Here is a 15031-nt window from a genome sequence, read left to right as displayed (position 1 = left end):
AAAATACCCAAATGCTCCACAATTGAAACACCGAAACCTGCTTTTATCGCCACCTCGACCCGTACCTCTTCCTCGACCTATTTCACCTCTACCGTAGCCTCTTTCGCCGGCCTCTTCCTCGTCCGCTACTTTCACCATACTTTTGTTCGGCCATCAAAAGTTGGCTTTGCTCTTCCTCCTTTTCACCAAGGCTTTTTCTTCTTTTTTCATATACCTTAAGCCTTCCAACTACTTCATCAAAGAGCATTGAGTCCAAATCAAAACATTGCTCAATTGAAGTTGCAATCTGAAGATAGGACTTTGGCATTGCATCAAGTAGCCTTCTCACTATTTCTTCTTCTTCAATTTCATGCCCGAGACCCCTCAACTTTGAAACCAATCCACTCACCTTAGAAGCACTATCATCAACGAGTTCTCCTTCCTTCAACCGCAAACCCTCAAGCTCTTTTTTCAATGTTGCAATTCGAGCCGCCCTCACTCGATCTACGCCCAAGTATCGTTTTTTTAAGCCATCCCACACTTTCTTCGGGTCAGTGTAACTCGACATTTGCAACACCATCTCCTCCGGTATAGCTTGAAATAGGAAGGCGAGTGCTTGTTTTGATTTCTTCGAGTCTGTATCTTCACCTAATGCCCTCGGTTCGATCGTCTCCAAAAGACCATGTGCATCCAAAATAGACTTAACCTTGATAGCCCATATCGGATAATTGGTTGAGGTCAAAGTCGGAACTTGGTAAGACATCGAACCTGTTTCTTTTGCTTGTATCATCGCCGTTCTTCACTTTCCTTTTTTTCGTTTGAATCGACTGACCTTTCTTTCTTTCTTTCTTTGTCGATTTCTTCTTTCTCGGTCTCTTTCTTACTGATTTTTCTTCCTGAGTTGCACCTGCGTTTTTTTCTCTCTTTCTCACGGCACCGAACTTTCTTCTTTCTCATTCTCACGCCACCTCTCTTTCTTCTTTCTCTCGCAGGTTGCAACTTTCTTTCTTCTTTCTTCTTTCTTTGCTGATCTAAATCAGCTTCTTTTTTTCTTTCTTTCTTTCTTGCGAGAACCTTACATAAACTCGCTTATCTTTCTACTGCTATCTTCCAAGAATCGAGCCCTATGGGCTCTGATACCAAATGTTGGATACCAAGTCTTCAAAATTAAGAACAAAACTCTAGACTTGATTGAGATTTATATGTAAACTGAGAAAAGAAAAGAAGTTGCAGAGAATAATATTCAAAAGCAAAAGACACATTTATTGATTCAACAAGTGGCTATATATATATAGCCTTACAAAACTCACGTGGGAACCATAAAAAGTGCACTAAACTACTGAATCACCTAGAGAACCGGTACAAGGAGTGACTTCTTCTTTTCCTTAACGTACACTTCTCCAACGTACACTACATATATTTCGGTCAAACCTTTTACCAAGTTTTAGCTAATTGAATATTTATAAATAAACAATAAAACCTAAAACCCATGTGCTTATTCTTCAACTCCAGCCATGCAATCCTCGTGGACCTTTGAAGACAAGCTGCTTATTCCATGCAATCAAAAATAACTTCAAACAATCTAAAATACTGAAAACCAAAAGTCAAGATTAACACCAACAATGAACACCCTGCATAAGTGCTTTCCTTATACCTAAATGAAAGTTAAAGAAAAATGAAAACATAAAGGTATGGTAAAGATGCATTCTACATGGCAATTACCTACGGGGCTGCAAGTCTTATGATGTGGCTACCCTTGAATATAAGGAGCATAGTACAACCAACCCATCGGTACAAAACTTACAAATATAAGTTTACTCACTACACAACTTTTTAAAGTTCTAAACACACTAAAGAAAAATTAGACCGACTGATGCGATTCCAACAGAGGCCAATAAACACAACTGGACCCTTAACTCAATTGCAACCCATACCTAGTGAAGGGCCCGGTCAAGAAAGCAGTTAATGAGAATTAGAGCTGGTGGGTAAATGTGTAGCTGAAGTTTAGGAGTAATTATCTCTATTTATGTTTATTAATATCTCTTGTTCTAGTTTTGAGAATGGTGAATGTTTACGTTATCTTAATTGGGTATTTATACCTTTGTTCTTGGAGGTTAACCTATCTCGAATCGGGTCTTCTATCTTATAATATTTAAGTTTCCAGTAGTTAAATCTATCAGTTACGTTTGTTAGATTTCTAGATTTCTGGGTTCTATCATTTGGTTCCATTGCCGGGAAGTCAAATGGCGCTTACAACCTGGAATTCGGTTATCTCTGCCCAGTTATCAGCAATTGCAGCACGATTAGACGCCATCTTAGCAACCATGAAGGATGATATTGCAGCAATCAAGACTCAAATGATCAGAGATGGCAGTTATTGTAAAAAATTAGATGAGGATTAGAAGAACAAGGTGGTGGAAAATAGATTAATGGCCAACAAAAGAGATCAGATGGTCAACTCTGATAACAGGAAAGGTCACCATCAGATTTTGGAAATTAAAGCTGATAAACCTTATTTACCAGCCATACCTAAGCCATTGCAACCCACCCCTAAAATCCCTCCACGCATATCTGATTTTGATAAGCACATGCGATTCCTAACATGCAAAATGTTGGAGTCAAGAGGAGGGGAAAGGAATACTAACTGTGAACAACCACCTGTTATTGAAGGGGACAAACATGATAAGAAGGAAATCGTTGGAATCAAACGGTCATCTAGGTGGTGTTCAGATGCGAAAGACAAGAAAATTGCAAGGTCTTCACAATCCATGTTAGCTTATGGATGGGTCTATGAAGCAGGTCAGCCTACAATTGAATGGTTGATTGCTTGGCACAATAGTCAACAAATATCGGATTGTCGACTTTAGGACAAGTCTGTTTTTCTGGCGGGCTGTATTGATACGATTCCAACAAAGTCCAATAAACACAACTGGACCCTTAACTCAATTGCAGCCCATACCCAGTCAAGGGCCCAGTCAAACCCAGTCAAGAAAGCAGTTGATAAGAATTAGAGCCGGTGGGTAAATTTGTAGCTGAAGTTTAGGAGCAGTTATCTCTATTTATGTTTATTAATATCTCTTGTTCTAGTTTTGAGAATGGTGAATGTTTACGTTATCTTAATTGGATATCTATACCTTTGTTCTTGGAGATTAACCCATCTCGATCGGGTCTTCTATCTTATAATATTTCCAGTAGTTGAATCTATCAGTTACGTTTGTTAGATTTCTGGGTTCTATCACCGACCAAATGATGATTTGAAATCAACGTTAGCGAATTAGACCGACCAATTCACCAATTTAGTATTTTGAGTTTGTTTCGCCATAAAGCATCATTTTCACCATAGGCCGGGTTTGGTTTCTTGGCTATGTTTTTACTGCACGTGCGCCATTTATTGTGGATTTAATTTTTTTTTTCTTGATTGAAAATTTTTAGTTCTCTATTGTGGTTGAAAAATCAGTTGTTTTGTAGGATGTTTATCTGTTATATATGTTGGTAACAATCTTGGTATCTATATAGCATATTTGGATATATGTTTGTAGCTATATGTTTTGAGATTGAAATGAAGCCTCAGAATTGTGTTGTTGTGCAGATAAATCAGTCAACTCTATAAATGAATTAGTAACATCCCGTCTTTTTTCAAACTAAAAAGACAGAAAAAAAAACCACTTGATATAATAGTTTATGATATTCTCAACTGAGATACAAGTACAAATGAACAAGCCAACAAATTTTGTGTGTGTGTGTGTGGGGGGGGGGGGGGATAGAGCACGGTCCTCCCAACCGCCAGAGTGATCCCACTCCGGGAGCTGCTACCCGACCAAGCTAGCTCCGAGGTGAATTCCCCTTACCGAGTTCTTATCCTGCGCGACATATGCCACTCCCAAGACTCGAACCCGGGACCTCTAGAAAGAGGTGGGTGTCGGAGGCCAACTGGGCTACTCCAGTTGGTTAATTTTTTTTTTTTTTGTGTAATTATATATTAACCATTGCTTTCTAATAAATGTAAACCTGTAATACAAGATTGACTATATTATTTATTTATTTATTTTACCTTTTTACAACAGCACACACACTGATACACATACATATATAGATATAGATATATAACATCATGGAAAACAATGTGAATTTTGACTTATCAGTTAGGTAGATCTCTTGGCACCCATCATTCTTGAAAGCTCCTTAATCAAAGGCTTCTCTTTGATGTCTTCCTCTGTCTTTATATGCCATTTGTTAGCTACATCTTCTGCCTAAAAATTGGTAAACTACTTTAGATTTTGCACACAAATTAACATCTTAAAGTAAAATTATATGAATTACCATACCCAAGTTCTTAATGGGGTCACTCGCTCCTTAATCGATTCGAATTTTGGCTGGACAATATCCTTTCCTTTAGTTCGAATATCATCCGTCTGCAAAACAGATTACATGTTCATGCTAACAAAGCTTATAAACGAGCGTGACGTTATTCATTACAGTTTATGTATTTCATCTCGAATAAACGAACACCTAGAAACATGATAAAACTGCATAGAGATTGAAAATCACTTACTGTATGTAGCTCGAGTTGTGAGACTGCAAGTCCAATAGTCAACGTGGCCCCGCCAAAGACAAGAGCGGTGGCAGCAGCAAACGCTTTTGCAACTAGGATAAAAGAACAATGAGCATGTTAACCTCATAAAGCAAATGACTTTTGGCATCAAATAGAACATTTTTTCATTTATGTTCAGTAACCACAATGAAGTTATAAAAAGTATGAGAAGTCAATATGTTTGGCACTAGATTACTGATTACGTATTTGTATGACCATGAAGCGGTTGTGAAAACGTCTAAAGAAACATACTTTGTGACAATCCGACAGCTGCGGCCTTCAACTTCTCAGGATTAACGGGGGTATACTTGTCAGTACGCAGTTCATTGGCAGTTGAAGCAGAAAATGAATTCTCTGAGTTAGGCAGCTGCCATCTGCAAGTAAGATTAAATCTTAGAGATCTTTTAAAACTGAAAACCATCAAGAATTAACAAGGCTCACAGAGAAAAGATTTAAATACAAAAATAACCCGTAAAGTATGATGACAGATTCTCCCATAATCTTAATTTTCATGAAATTTAAGCTGAATTTCAGGTGAAAATCAGTACCGAATGCAAGAAATCCCAACTACATATCCAACCCAATTTCAAAAAGAATTGTGCGGCTTGTGCCTTTCTCCTTTCATGGTTAAAATTCGATAACTAAAACCTAACGTTAACGATCTTCTTATCTTGATATAACTTGAGAACTTTCAACCTTAGAAAGGCTATATGTTGGCAATGAAAACCAAGATCCGAACATTAGTACCAACCGTATTGTCCGTTTTGCCCACAAATAGCTCACGGATTTGTTTCTGGTTGACTAAGCGGAGACTTCAAGATGTCATCTATCCTAGAATTACTTCCACCGAAGCAGCGCACTTAATTGTATTCTCTTCTCATAGGTCACCCATCCTAGGATTACTTCCACCCAAAACCAATGCAACCGAAACGCGTTACGCGTTTCTAATGTACCTACTACCATCTCTCAATGTGCGATCACTTCGGGTACTACAAAAAGGGTTCATTTTCACCTTAAAACAAGCATACATTCCAATCAACCCAAAGAAAACTGCTCTATATCTCCAAAATCAGCTCAAAATCCACATTAAATCACATACTAATCTCCACTGATAAAATATTCAAAAAAATGAAAAATTAAATACCTTTTGGGTCCAAAAGTGACTTGAGGAAGTGAGACGTAAGCCCTAAGCGGGTTAATAGCATCACGAGACACATAAGAAACAGCATTGTTTTCATCAGCCTGCAGAAGCCACTTGGACCCAGTTGACAGAGTCGAAGCGGACGGTGGTTGAAACATTTTGGTGGGTAAATTGTGCCTCAGAATCTCCGGAAGAACATCGGCACCGGTGGTTTCATGAATTGTGGTCGCCGGAGGAGGAGGGTTGGTGGGGGATTTGTTGGTTTTTTCAACGAGACGACCGACGGCGTGTTTGGATTCTTGTAAGAAGTATGCGCCTTCTTTGCCTGCCGCTATTCTTCCGACCAGAAAACTCATGTCAGAGGTTTTGAAGGTTTGAGGTTTTGTCTGTTTTGGTGATTTGGGATTTGGGGTTTAGGGGATTTGTTTGTGTCGGGTGGTTTATATAGGGTGGAGAGATGGGGGTGATTTTGGTTATGGAAGAAAGTCAGAGACTATGCCCCCTTCTGTTTGGTGTTTTTTTATTGATTTCTTTATGCAAGAAGAAAATAAAAGAGTAAACTCCCATTTTGGTTCCTGTGGTTTGGCTAATTTTGCCACTTTAGCCCAAATCTCAAACTTATTACATCTGGATCCCTGTGGTTTGAATTTTGTTGCCATTTTAGTCCAAAATCCAAAAACCCTATTTTTTTACTGTTGCAACCTCCTATTTTGTCTTTTAGTTCAGGGGCATTTTGGTCATTTTGCTTTTCATTTAACCTTTTCTTATTTAACATTTTCTTCTCCAAATAAATGATCATCATCCCCAAATAAAACCTAGCTAACTCTCTCTTCTCTCTCTAAATCGATTGTTGCAACCCAGATCCATGGATACCATATTTTTTACTGTTGCAACCCAGATCCATGGATAACATATTTTCAACACCTCTCTCTCCTAACAAACATAAAACCCAGATCTTTCTGTTCATCTTTCTGTTCAACATTTATCAGAAGTAGATGAATCCATATCTGAAGTAGATGAATCCATATCTGAAGATGAAGAGTGATCTGAAGTAGATGAATCATAACCCAGATCTGAAGTAGATGAATCCATATCTGAAATAGATGAATCCATATATGAAGATGAAGAGTGATCTGAAGTAGATGAATCATAACCCAGATCTGAAGTAGATGAATCCATATCTGAAGTAGATGAATCAAATAAATCGATGGATCTACATCTTCATCTGAAACGGACGACTGTGATTTCGTTACCGCCCCCCCCCTCTCTCTCGCACCCCCTGCCACCACCATCTCGCACCCCCTGCAACCACCGCCCTCTCTCTCTCTCTCTTACATCACAACACCTCCGCCGGTTCTCTCTATCTCTCTCCTCCCCTGATTTCGTTACCGCCCCCATCTACCACCACCGCCCCCAGAAACCATCATCATCAACCATCAAACACCACCCCACTCCACTGACCACCATCCGGTAATCTGCAACATCTCCGGCGACCACCACCTCCATCTTCCTGCTCCGCCGGTTCTGTCTCTCTCTCCTCCCCTGTTTTTCAGCTGAAGTTAATTTTAGGGTTTTGATGTAATTGGGATAGGGGGTATTTATATTATGTGGGTTTTGTAATAAATAAATTGCTTTAATAAAAATTAAATGACCAAATTACCCCTGCAGATAAAGACAAAAAAGGGGCCTTAAACAGTCAAAAATCAGAGATTTTGAGATTTGGACTAAAATGGCAACAAAATGCAAACCACAGGGACCCAGATGTAATAAGTTTGAGATTTGGACTAAAGTGGCAAAACTGGCCAAACCACAGGGACCAAAATGGCAGTTTACTCAAAATAAAATAACTACAAATTTGACTCATGAAGTTTATATTAATTACTAGTGCTAATTCCCACGAACTTCGCAGTTTTGACAAAATAATATGTTTTTTAGATATTGACAAAGAATATTATACGTTTATTATAATCATAACGAATTTCCATAGATGCAAAGAACATCCCCGTTTCACCAGACCCATTTATATATAAGCAAATAGGTCAAAAGTACACATGTTTGTATTCATTCTCAAACTAATATAGCTTAGTTCGTCATCAAGGTATACTCACATCATTATCTTCTTCATGAGACCCCATGCTTTACCACATCTTTTCGACACAAACCCATCATCATATAACCAATCGCTACTGGAGCTACTTGAACTACTACATTTACTGTTTCTGGCAGCTGTATCTTTCTTTATCTCTACTGGTGGGAAGCTTGTTACAGGCAAGTCATTTCACCAATATCTACATCCTCTTCATTCACATCATTAACTGAAACCAACAAAAAATTAGAAACCATCCACCAAATCGCTTTTTAAAAACATAACATATGTGAAACTTGTGTAAGCATTTAATCAATTTAATTGTACTCTACAATAGAGCAACAAAAATACGTAAGATATGAACCATCTTATGCTTTGATTAAATTATGATTCATCACCTAAAATATAGAGTAGCTTCATTAAAGGCCTATTTGTTGTCGGCTTTGTTTTTCAGATATGAACCGGACTCTATACCATGACTCGGATCTAACTGCTAGACAACAATGGAATTATAAGAAAAACCACATAATGTTATAAAAAAATTAATAATCATGATGCTTTATACAATGATGAGAATATAATAAAATATATTAAATGTATGCAATATAATACCTTAACTTGGCTGAGAGCCAAACGACGCATCAGGCCCGCTTTTATGTTTCCGACGTGCCTGCTCAGCCTTTAGTTTGTCATTTTAAAAGCATAGAAGATGAAAATTGTTTTAGAGATGCCAATAATTACACTAATGGTACATAAAAATTATAAATGCAAAAAGGATGTAGGTTAGAAAACAATAAGTAAAGTTACTTTTTAAAGAAGAAATCAGAGTAACCTCAAGTAATCTTATAGAAAACTTGGGTATAAGTTATTTTCTCAAAACATACATCCACATCTATATTAACATTAAATTAAAAGCAAGACACCAATGAGCAATTGGAGGTTGGTGAATCTTGAAAATTTCCAAAGGGAACTAATCTTTAAACGTTGCGGATAAGAATATTTTTTATTTACCTTGCATTCAATTTGTTGCAATTGAGTAGTAGATTCCAACATGTCAAGAAATGATATAAAACTACGGGTTAGAGCCTTATTACCCAAAAGATTCATATTAAATAAATTGAAAACAAAAAACAAACCTTGGGAGGCTTATGCGGCAAAGATTTTCTTCAAACACCTTATGTGCATAAACATAACATGTTCATCGTCCAAAGCCCAACTAAATAAGTCGTCCAAAACACTGAAATCTGAATCAAAACAAAAACTAACAATGAAAGAATATGTAATAAAATAACTAAATAAGTCGTCCAAAGCCCAACTGGTTACCAAGCCGTACATCTAAATCATTGAATTAGAATGAGCTGTATACCTTGATGTTCGTACTCTGATTTCTTTGTGTGGCGATTAAGAGTTGTGAAAAGATCTTCGATGGCGGTTATTGAATTGACGATTGCACCGGCAGAAACTGAAGATTGACATCGTATCAAGATGAATCCTGTCATTCAACAACATTCAATAAAAGAGAAGATGGTAAGAGAAACTGATATATGCTTCTTCAAATCAATCAGCCTATTCAAGCATATAATCGTTGAAGGCATAATAAACGAAAAAATATTCAAACAAAGAAAACAACATTAACATAAAAAAAAAGAAAATAGTACTTGCCGAAGCTTGAGTTCTTTCTCAACAATCAAAGAACTGATCTATAACACAAAACCAAACATGGCAATCGCCAAGAAAAAACTTGGTCCAATGGTGCGGACAGAAGGATGTGCCAATTCCTTCAGATTGACAACTCAGCTTTGATAGGATCTGTCAAATTTTAAAATGTTCAGATATTTGTAGAAATGATGAAAAACACGACAATATAAACAAACCTCGCAATTCAAAGTTTGTTTATATTTTCCACCACCTGGTTTACAGACCTCGCAAAATCAAATCGCTTAGAATCACCGGCGTCGGCTCTTCGATTGAACTCCTTAATGCCACCGGCCGTCGTCTTCACAATTTCGCTAGTTTTCTCGGTCTTTTGTTCGAATTCGTCCCTCTCGAAGGTAAAATCGGCAACATCTTTTCAGATCTGAATAATATCAGTTCAGATCTGAATAATCTGCATAATAATATGAATAATTTGAATAACATGATTACAGATCTGAATAATATGAACAATAATTTGATGAATAAGCTCGGAGTGAGATCCGGTAAACTTGTGGTCGTGCACTGGATGCATCACTGCTTGTATGACGTCACCGGAAGCGATTACGAAACCCTACGGTTACTAAACGTACTAAAAGCGAAACTAATAACAATTATCGAGCAAGATCTGAGCCACGTCGGGAGTTTAAAGATGATGAATCAGGATTCATGATCGGCAGTGAGGAAGGTGAGAGTGAGTGAAGCAAAACCCTAATTTTTGTTATGTAATAACATATCATACGGGTTATAAGGCATTTATACGTATCCATTGACCCATATTTGCTAAACGGGTCCTCTTCTTAGGGATTGGATTTGGTTTGTGTAAAGAGGCTGAATAATGACATGTGGCATACATAGCTTAAGAAAAATGCCATGTGTGATACAGTTGCTAGAAAAATGACATGTGGCACCTAGGTATGTCTTTTATTAAGTAGGATAGATTATTATTATTAGTATTATTATTATTATTATTATTATTATTATTAATATTAATATATGATAAAATGAAAACTGAATGAACAGTTCAGTGATTTTTTTAATTCTTTATTTATTATATTTTTTTATACTGAGCAATACCTTATATTCATTTATTAGACTATGAGGTATGGAACGTGGTTTGGGTACAAATGTCCAAGTCACCATCCCGGGTGGATTTGGGTTTCAGCGTGGCCCCTTGGGCGAGAGTTTCAGCCCGGACGTTGGGCATGCCTAGCGGTCCTCCGTGGCTGGCTCTCATTGGTTGGGTTGTCTAGGCCATAGCGGCTAGGTTTAAATTTTAAAAAATAACCGTTTGGCCAAGCCAAACGGTTCACCCAAGTCACTATAAAACCCCCCAACCCCACCGCATGTCCACATCGCTACCCCAACCCTTCACTCCACCTACCTGAACTCGCTAGCCACACTTGATACCGGCACAACGCGATGAAGGGCCGCCAACTCGGTGAGACCCGTTACTGGCCGGAAGCTTTCGCTAGCTACTGGCACAATGTGGGGAACGACCGGCACAATTTAAATGCGTGCCAACACAAGTGGCGCGAGCTACGACCGAAGCTCGACCGTTTTAAAGCCTACTACGATAGCGTCCCGGGTGGTGATATAAGTCACGAAAACCGGGTGGCGATGGCCAACATCGAGTTCCGGGGCAAGGAGCGGAAGCCGTTTGACAAGCTCGCCCTGTTCGAAATCTACCTAACGCTTTAGGCTTTTTTTTCTTAACCGACCCAACACGTCACTCACCAGCGGGGAGGCTCGAAGTCCACGTGTCAACCCATGCCCCAAACATGAATCCTGTAATTTTTACAGTGATTAAGTGGTGAAACAAGAGTTAGGGTCTACGTTCAGTCTTTGCAAGAAGTGAAACAGTTAAAAGAAGAGTTGCAGGATGATGTCGGTCGAAAACACCAATGCCTTTCGCGCAACGCGCGTCATTGAAAAACACTAGTTAGATTAAAAGAGTGATGAGAAAATATGAAGTGATAGGAAGCAATAGGATTATGATATGTGACAAAATTTAAAATAAAAAAAAGGGTATTTTAGAGCATTCATATCCATTTCATCATATTTTCACCCTAAATTACACTAAAAAACACTACATTTTCTATCTCAATTTTTAATTAAATAATATTTTTATACCTTTATTATTACCTTTTCTTTCTCGTCCACTCACAACCACTTTCAAAATATATTAAAAAATTATAGGGGGGGGGGTGAACAGTGTCCCCCCAAATATACAGATGAACAGTAACATTTTCTCTCTCCTCCACTCACAACCACTTTTTACACTCTTTATATTATAAAAACTTTACACACATAATTTGATGGCTTGGATTACCCAATCTTTTCTCTATAACTTCAAAACCCACCATTTTCAAAACCCACGATCTTCAACCTTTTTCTTCACTTTCTATCTCAATAATCACTACATTATAGTGTGATTTTCGTCACCAATCAATGATTCAAACACCAAATCAACGTGTTCTTCAACCTTTTTGAAGAAACCCGTGTTTAATTTCATACAATATCTCATTTCCTATGATTTTGAAGCGAATCACTCAATTCGATCGCTGATAAGTGTTTCTAACATTCAAATTTCTTCAATCGGTGAAGAAATCTGAAGAAATCGGCTTCGATCAATCTATGTAAGAATTTTTTTAATTGCATTTTTACGACCTGGGTTTTTAAATTGAGTCATTGCGTTTTACGATCTTGGCGAGGGTCCGGGGGCAGCGCCCCTGGAAGCAGGGTCCAAGGGTGGCAGCCCCTGGCTGGGTTTTTTTTTTGATTAAATTGCTTTAATAAAACTAAATCAGAAAATTTAATTTTCTGGAAATTGCCTCATTTTCCTAGACAGTTTTTGAAGTGTTTTTAGTCATTGCGTTTTAGGTAAAACAAATTTTTATGTGTTTTCGGTCCATTGCGTTTTAGAGAAAACACTTTCTTTTGTGTTTTTAGGCCATTGCATTTTAGAAATAAGACATTTTTATGTGTTTTCTGGCCATTGCGTTTTAGAAAAACACATTTTTGAAGTGTTTTTAGTCCATTGCGTTTCAGGTAAACACATTTTTATGTGTTTTCAGTTCATTGCGTTTTAGAAAAAAAAGACACTTCTTTGTGTTTTTGGTGTATTGCGTTTTAGAAATAAGACACTTCTTTGTGTTTTTGGTGTATTGTGTTTTAGGTAAAACACATTTTTATGTGTTTTTAGTCCATTGCGTTTTAGAAAGTACATTTTCTTTGTGTTTTTAGGCCATTGCGCTTTAGAAATAAGACATTCTTAAGTGTTTTCTTGCCATTGCGTTTTAGAAATAAGACATTTCTTTGTGTTTTTGGTGCATTGCGTTTTAGGTAAAACACATCTCTATGTGTTTTCAGTCCATTACGTTTTAGAAAGTACACTTTATTTTGTGTTTTTAGGCTATCGCGTTTTAGAAATAGGACATTTCTTTGTGTTTTCTGGCCATTGCATTTTAGAAATAAGACATCTCTTTGTGTTTTTAGTGTATTGTGTTTTAGAAAAAAAAAATCATTTTTTATGTTTTTTTCCATTGCGTTTTACGCAACTGGGTTTTCGAATTTTTTTTTCGAAAATATAGCAATAGTATACTCGTTTTAAAGATAAAGAAACAAAATAATGTCGTATGAAAAAGTTTTTAAAGTTTAAAAAATGGGAGGGGGAGGGGATTGGAGGAGAGACAAACTATTGTCCTGGATTGACTACAATACCCTTACACAAACCTACGCGCCTATTTTTTGGTCTTCAATTTCACTTATTTAATCTTAGCTATTGATTAAATCAATTGATGATCAAAATTACTTCCTAACCAAAAAAACTTTCTATTATATCCTAACCCTAGATTAATAATCATTTAACATGACTTTATTTTACATTAAGAAAACATGGACTAAAATAAAATTGAAATCAAATATTTGTAAGGATTCAAATATTAGACACTCAAATAAAAAGTCTCATGGTTGACACTATAAGATCACACGAAGCAGTGAGTGTTGTGGTGACGTGAAAGGCTTCACCACACCAGCACACTACCCCTTGCCTTGGCGTGGTAACGGGGCGGGAGAAATCCCATCGGTGTGGAGCAGGAAAGCTTGATGAGATGAGTGTTGTTTTGGTTTGTTTTAATTGGTTGATGTTTAATTTTAATTTTATTTTTTTAAACGTCACTTTCACGCCTCTTCCACTTCGTGCTTGTTTTACCATGCCCTCTTGCTGACGTGGTTGCCGCATGACGCTTAACCTCTTCATGCCCTCTCACTCCGTAATCTGTATAATCTAACAAACCCAATGAAAAAAAATGTATGATACCTGGCTTATTAGAGCCATTCCATCATATATCATAGTTTGGCTTATACGGAGTTGTTTAACATCCTTTTTATGGGAGAATATGAGAATGTGATCCTTTTAAAATAAAGATTTTTATTGTTTTTTTTTCTTTTTTTATAAATATACTACTAAGGCTAAAAGTAGAAACATTATTCCTATAACAAAGACATGTTTGTCTTTTTCAGTACAACATTAATCCATTCTCGATCCAAAATCACTAACTTGGGCATTAGATCCAATTGACGACCCCATGAACCCTCCAACCCTAGTCTTACTTTCTTTGAAGTAGGTTTAAGCATTGAGTAACGGTTGTAGCATCTCCTTGATTCTCTATTGTATGTTGTTGGCTCTATTTGTCAAGGGTTTGACCTATTAGACACATTTTATAACATCCATACATGTATGATGTATCCTACAAGAGGATCCAATCCATTCAATCATTTATGTTTTAACCAATGTGATTCTCAACTTTATTTATGTCTTATAGTAGACACCGTGCCCTTGATGTATATTAGATGTAACAAAATGAATGTTATATGTTTTTTTCTTATAAACATGTATATTGTCTATATTTATATTCTTTAGACGAATTCCGTCAAAATTAACTAAGTAGACCTATATCATAATAGTTTAGCAAGCAACATGTTAATCATCATGATTGTTATCGATATTATGTTGATTATTTGAATTAATCATATTATATATTAGATTATAGACCCATGTGTTACACAAGATTGTATAATAGAAACGATATAATTATATAATCTATAAAAAAAAACTTCATATAACTGGTGTATTTTCATTACCATATGACAATTCACACAACTAGCTTAAATTTATCACAGACATCGGCGTATGTATAGGTAACACTGAAATACCATAATAGCTCATGTATTACACAGGTTGAATACTGAAAAATATGTAATACTTTAATATATATATATATATATATATATATATAGGGAGCCGCTAGAATAAGAACCACCTCCAGTTGTAAGAACCATGAGAACCACTCTCAACCAATCAGAATTTGACAACTCAAAGGGTATTATGGTCATTTACCCCATATGTCTAATCTCTCTATCTCTCTTCATTAATTCCTACTGACTTTATCTCTCCTCTCTCTTTTAAATATACTCACTCTCTTCATTTTCACTTTTAAAACACACACTCTCTCTCTTTTTTTATCATCTGATGAAGATG

General features: G+C 36.8%; 1 protein-coding gene across 1 annotated transcript; it reads right to left on the bottom strand.

The window, feature by feature from the left end:
* Nucleotides 1-3954: 3954 nt before the first annotated feature.
* On the bottom strand, nucleotides 3955-6217 carry LOC110895222. The gene is made up of 5 exons (XM_022142500.2): nucleotides 5715-6217; nucleotides 4823-4944; nucleotides 4532-4623; nucleotides 4305-4391; nucleotides 3955-4229 (listed from the first exon to the last, which is right to left on the bottom strand). Exons 1-5 carry the CDS (start codon nucleotides 6065-6067, stop codon nucleotides 4122-4124), a joined length of 762 nt encoding a protein of 253 aa, XP_021998192.1. The 5' UTR covers nucleotides 6068-6217; the 3' UTR covers nucleotides 3955-4121.
* Nucleotides 6218-15031: the final 8814 nt, after the last annotated feature.

This window comes from Helianthus annuus, chromosome 12 (assembly GCF_002127325.2).
Source record: "Helianthus annuus cultivar XRQ/B chromosome 12, HanXRQr2.0-SUNRISE, whole genome shotgun sequence".
Taxonomy (NCBI): Eukaryota; Viridiplantae; Streptophyta; class Magnoliopsida; order Asterales; family Asteraceae; genus Helianthus; species Helianthus annuus.
The sequence above is the reverse complement of the archived record's forward strand: the minus strand, read 5'-3'. Positions and strand labels throughout refer to the sequence as shown.